Source organism: Phalaenopsis equestris, unplaced genomic scaffold (assembly GCF_001263595.1).
Source record: "Phalaenopsis equestris unplaced genomic scaffold, ASM126359v1 Scaffold233208, whole genome shotgun sequence".
NCBI lineage: Eukaryota > Viridiplantae > Streptophyta > Magnoliopsida > Asparagales > Orchidaceae > Phalaenopsis > Phalaenopsis equestris.
The window spans coordinates 121,274-127,560 of NW_018251161.1; the positions used below are offsets into that span (position 1 = coordinate 121,274).

At 33.9% G+C, this 6,287-nt stretch overlaps 1 protein-coding gene across 3 annotated transcripts in view; it reads right to left on the reverse strand.

Moving 5' to 3' along the window:
• Positions 1 to 5,695, reverse strand: part of LOC110038596 (protein ENHANCED DISEASE RESISTANCE 2-like) — a 75,500-nt gene extending 69,805 nt beyond the window's left edge. For all 3 annotated transcript variants that reach the window (XM_020743474.1, XM_020743475.1, XM_020743473.1), the window contains exons 1-3: positions 5,238 to 5,695; positions 4,944 to 5,018; positions 3,557 to 3,610 (exon numbers count right to left, since the gene is read on the reverse strand). In XM_020743474.1, coding sequence (XP_020599133.1) covers positions 3,557 to 3,610; positions 4,944 to 5,018; positions 5,238 to 5,375 — 267 coding nt within the window. In that variant the 5' untranslated portion in view covers positions 5,376 to 5,695. The remainder of the gene's footprint in view (positions 1 to 3,556; positions 3,611 to 4,943; positions 5,019 to 5,237) is intronic.
• Between the last annotated feature and the right edge of the window lie 592 nt (positions 5,696 to 6,287).

The window sequence follows — 6,287 nt, forward strand, 5'->3', positions numbered from 1 at the left end:
ATATATATATATATATATATATATAAAGAAATAGCTAACTAAATAAAGAAATTATGAAACTAATGATAGAAAATTTAGAAGCAATATGAGAGAAAATTAGTACTGAACAATAAATTAATTATATTTAAATTATTATTATAGGTGAACATAAGGACTAGACTGACCTGAGGAAGAGAATAGCAAATGATACTATTAAGGTGGATAAATGTATTTTATTTCACAATAGTTTTGTCTATTTACTATTTCCAACTTTATTTTAAATGCAAAAGTACAAGTTTGATTTTAAATGTTAAATACAATTTTTCTTTTGAATATTAAATAAAAAAAATGAATAAAATATGTTATATACATGCATATAAAAACCATCTTTGGATGTTACTGGCATGAGAATGTAATGTACTTGTGCACGAAAATTGAAATGAAAATGAAAAATGAATGTCTGTTTTTATGGTGGGTTGAAAATAGTTAAACTGATATTTTTTTAAAACTATATGTTTAGACGGTGACTCTCAATTATGAAAAATGTAACCTAAATAAATAAAAGAAAATAAAATTGTTTTCTTTCTGCACAGGTTTTTACTTTTAATGCTCTTTTGCAAAATATTTTAAAAAGAGAATTATCGTAATTTAGAAACATTTACCCGCTGAATAGTTTTAATTCAAACTAGAGTTACTAATATTTTTATAGGAAAATCAGTTGTAGATTAGATGGACCCTAAGAAGACGTGTGATAGGTATTGCAGTTTAGTTTATTTTCTGTTAAATGTAAATGTTTAAATATGAACAATCTATTGTAAATATAAGTTTTTTAAATAGAATGATTTTGTTTGTGCAATGGTTTTTATTTTTTTGCTAAGAAATAAGACTGTTGAATAGGTCTCCTTCGTCCGACCATTAGTTCTCGCTTTAGTAATTCCAAGCTCTCGGAGTGGGTCGTGACAGGTGATACCGTTAAAATCACGCATCAACCTTAACCACACATTTTACACACACATAGGTGTATGTGATTAGGACGTCATGTTCTATATAAGATAAGGTGTGGTTAAGATTTTCATATGTCTGGCTATTGTTCCTTGGTTTGTGCCTAGTCAGACATTTTGTATGTTACCCTTTATATGTTTACTTGGTGTGAATTGTGCGCACTAGTATATCGAAACAATCGTTTTGTAGAGAGCCATGTCCAACAGGGAGACGCAATCATGCTTTGAGCTAATGTCTTTTCTGCATGCACTGCTTAACTCTCCTCCCATCAAGCATGGTTCATTATACGATTGCATAAGAGAATCTATGCTAACCTTTTCAATGAAGGTCAAGTCTTTTTTGAATTTCCCTTGTATTTTTATTTAGAGTCCTAGCTTTGTGTTTATATCAGGAATAAGATACGAGCATCGGTTCTAAGAAATTTGATGTGTGAAACCGAGCGGCAAGGACTATGAGTAGTGTGTATGTGACTCGTGTCTTAATTTCAAATTCATATTATTGTATAAGTATTAGAATCGGATATTTATATGTGGAGCCTGACTGTTTTTTTATCTTTATGGGATATGTTGCCGACTTAGAGGTCCCTAACCTGTTTTATTATTTTTATTCATGTGTTTTATTTACTTTCATTGCAGAGTGTTAAAATTTTTGTTTTATTCTGAGGTTTGTCTGAGCTTTTCGCATATGCGCTTAATTTCATTAAGGCAAAATGATTCCTATAAAATCCAAATAATAAAAAATTTAAAATTTAGGATTAAAATCAAACCAATTTTAAAATCAACACTTTACTTTCTACTTTATTGTTTATAGCATAGCCTTCTGGTGGAATTTAAAATAATTTTGCATGTATGGACATCACCCATTAAGAAATACTCTAAACAATTGCATCATATATGTGTGTCCCTAAGAGAAGTATTATCGCTCCTCCAATCTGACTGGCTAAGCATAAATTTATATTCTTATGAGGTTGTTTAGAATGAGTAAGTTGTTAAAGGCTCCTCGACCATGATGCGTACGTCTTTTGTGGTATGGCTCGACTTTTTAGCCAAATAATTCTTTTCTTTTTCTTTCCAAAGGCTTCCTGACCACTTTCCTGACAAGAATAAGTCTCACTTCTATGAATTTCACCTAAATAGGGGTCAACGGGAAATAGAGGTTTATATCCCTGGACTTTAGGACTATCGGAATTTCTAGGGACGACGTAACATATATGCTGCTAACAAGAGATCTCTGGTTGATTGGGTCAACTACCTTCACAATCAGGTAGACGAAGAGTTTTAATAGTTTGGGGTGACAAATCCATGAAGTCCCGACTTGGCTACCTATATTCGCTTAGGAATTTCTTTCCTACTCATTGATATGCCCACTTTGAGTCCATTTTGTTCCCCTTGGCTTATCACTGAGAACATTTCATAGGTCTCGTTTGTCAATAGGCTGCTACCCGTTTGGGATACGGTCATTCACTCTCTACCATTATGGTCCGATATGGCTTTGAATCATCGAGATAGTCCTATTTGAGATGACTGTTATTTCCTAGGCTCAATTTGCTAATAGGTCACCGTCCTTTCGGAATACAGTGATTCACCTTCTACTCTTATGATGTGATGATCCCAGTTGAAATAATCACATTACCTTTTGATTTTTTTTTAATTCACTAGTTATCATAAAAATGAAAGCAAGACTGCTTTTAATCGAGAGTATTCTTAGATACCCCCAACATGTAATTAACCAAAAGAACACATTTCTTTGGAAATTTCTCTTGACCCTAGAACAAAAATTAAAATTTTGATTATATAGCTATATGTGGATATTTTCTATAGGATTATCTTCATGCATAAATTCAGTGTTTTAATTTGATTTCTTTAGGGCGTACACTTATGATTATCACACGAAGGTTATCTTATAAAAATTATACAGTTCTTTTTTAATTTATTTGTCTGATTTCATTATATTCTCCTCTCTTTCCAATCCCTCTTCTCTGAATTACTTTGATGAACTAAGAAAGAGAGTTATTTGAAAAAGAGAACTACAAAATAAAAATTAGACAAGCTGAAAACTCCGAATTAAAAAGAACCAAAACATGCATCACGCTGTTTTGACGTTTGTTTCATTGTTTTCAACCGGGACAACCGCAGAACAGCCCAAATATGCTTCCCACCAACAGATTTAACTCATATCCCCTTCCAAACATGGCCGACCACCTCTATTCTCACCCTCTTACCATTCCACAACCACAACCCCACTAAGTTCTCTTCCTTAACACCTTCCAAGAGTCCTAGAACGACATCATTAAGATTTTAGCAAGTGAAAAGGAATCATTTAGATATGGAGCAAGTTGTAGCTTTATATGTCATCAATATATATGTCACTCGCTCTACATAACATACTTTTCATAAAGAATAAGTGTGAGTTGGGAGAAACAACCAATAAAAAAAAACGGAGAACTAGAACAAGATAAAATATGATGGTGCCAAAATTAAGCTTACTAAAAGCAATTCGGTAAGGAAGAGTGGCAAATGTAACCTACAAAAAGAAAATTCAAAAGAATCATACAAATAAAAAGATAGATACACACCATAATTCGATGGTACTTGTCCTTTTTGTTGTATACACACAGTACATATACCATCTGTCAAGAAAAAGAAAAAAAAAGTAAGCATACGTAGTCAAAGTACACATTGAACCATCATCTCCATACTAAGTGACATCAATGATTGCAGAACAAATAGTTGCAGACCAAACCAAATTGCAGTACGTATTAGCAACAGCTAAACAAATGAACATAGGAGTCAAGACAAAAAGAGCAAAAAATACTTAGCAACGGCTAAACATATGAACATAGGAGTTGACACAAAAAGAGCAAAAAAAATTCAGGGGTATATTCATATTGTGTGTGGTTCCATAAGCAAATAATGAATGGTTACTACCTTAACTAAAATTCTCAGTATCCTAATGAACTAAACCCAATGCTATATAGTGGCTAAATACCTACAAAGTTTTTTTCAAAATGAAACGCATCACAATCTTAAATGCTTGTAAGCGTCTGCATGTAAAATATATGATCCTACTGTAGTTCATAAGGTCTGAATTGAGAAAGATACATTGTTTATCTTATGCACCATAACAGTTATCAGAGTTTTCATGAAGAAAATAGATAGCTAACTACATTTGGTGAGAACTCATAACAATAATAATAATATAAATAATTATGATGATGATGATAATTTAGTGGTACAAAAATCTCCATCAAATCTGCCCATCAAGCTCAGGTACCTTATAGACGCCATAGTGCAGGATCCTTTAAAATGAACTTTAAATGCTAATTTTGTAAAGCTTCTTTTTAGAACATGAGAATTTAATAACAAGCAAATGCTACATGTTAGAGTACACTAGTTATTAGATACAAATGTAATAACTACTGACATCAATATGTGCTGCAAAATTCAAACTTTAGAACTCGAAAAAAAATATGCTGTCATCACTTGCTGCTTTATGTGCATAGAGATTTAGTTATTCCAACAAAAGAGAACGCCTTCAACAAAATTCACCGACAAAAGGATAACGATCTTCATAAAAAGTCATCCCAGTTTTGTAATAAATGAAACATAACTTTTAAAACATTTGGTGCTTTTCTTTTACAGTAGCCAGAATAATTTAACATTATAAAGATATAATACTCAAAGAATGATAGTAATCAAATTTAAGAAAATATTGTGTTACGCTAAGAAGAATATAGAGGCTAAAATTTAGATTGCAATGCCGTTACTTGCATTATGAAAGAAAACTTCTTTTCAAAAGAAAAATTTAAAAAGTTTAATTCAACGGGATTTTAGGATTGCTTGAGCTATTAGACAAAATGTATGAAATTGCAGCACCGCTACCAAGCAGGATGAAAAGAAAAAGTCTAAGAAAAATAACTGCTACTTGAAAGACATGATCAGCAAAAGATGTACAAATCTTACATGTCCATGGTGAATCTTAAGACCTCGATCCTCCACCCTACAATTCCCATCTATGAAAAGCGTTTTGATAGGAACCTGAAAATGTCAAATATAAACTCAAACGAATATCAGAAACATATTTGAAAAAGCAATGAACATGAGTAGAATTCAACTCAATTCTAGTCAAGGCATAACTCTAGTTATCAACAACTTCGAATGAGCCTGCAGTTCCAGCAATTCATCTCACGAAAACTCCAGTCTTACCAAAATCCGGGAAAATATATGATAATTAACTTAAAAAAAATAGGCGCATACCATGTGGCCCTGGGACTTCCTCTTGTAATAAGCAAGAACCCTAGTCTCGAGCACAAAGTATCGCATGTGGATGAACGAACGGCCGATCTTCCTCCGTCCAAATCGCACCATCCATCCCTCGTATACTACTTTCGACATTCTTCTTCCCACTCGGCCGATCAACAATTTTCTTCAAGCAACAGCTTCCCCTCTCCACCTCACAATCTCGAAAAGCCGAGAGGCGGATCGTGGGGCTGTGGACCAAAGTATAATCGCAAAAAGCGTCGAAAAATACTCTGGATTTCCTATGGTTTCAAGACTCGAACGCTCGATCAGAGAAACGCCATCACACGTAGGCTCTAGAAGAAAAGACAAAAGACTGAAAAGAGTAAGACCAGACGCTTGTCGTTTTCTTCTGGAGTTCTCTCCTCGCCGGCGTTGACTGAGCAAGAGTGGTGAGAAGAAGATAGATGCTTCTTGTTTTCCCAATTTCCCAGTCAGCCATAAGCAGCCACGGCGTCCCATTTTGTCAATTAATAGTCTGGACACGAGCTTGACCTGAATTTACCATCGTGCCATTTTCCGGCTCCTTTCGGTGCTTCAAATCCCGGCGTCTGATTACAGGCCCGTAAATGAACGGCTGTGATGTGAGCACGGACCGGTGTTGATACGGACAGGCCTTTGAAGGCTTTGATCCAAAAAATGGCTTCCAGTTTATTAGATTCGTTAAAAGCATCCGTTGGACTCTTACGAGCCGTTGGGCTAGGATTAGGGGTGTAAACGAACTGAACACGAACGAACAAAGCTTGTGTCGAACGAACAAAGCTTGTGTTCGTGTTCGGTTCGTTTAAAATTTAGTTTGTTTGAAATAAGCTCGTGTTCGTTTCTTAACGAACGAGTCGAACACGAACCGAACGCGAGCTGTTCGCGAACGACGAGCCAGTTTGACATCCCTAATATTAATATATAAAAATAATATTATATATTAATTATATAACTTATATTATATAAATATACAATATCTATATTAGTATATTACTACTATAGTATATTAATATATTATTATTATTA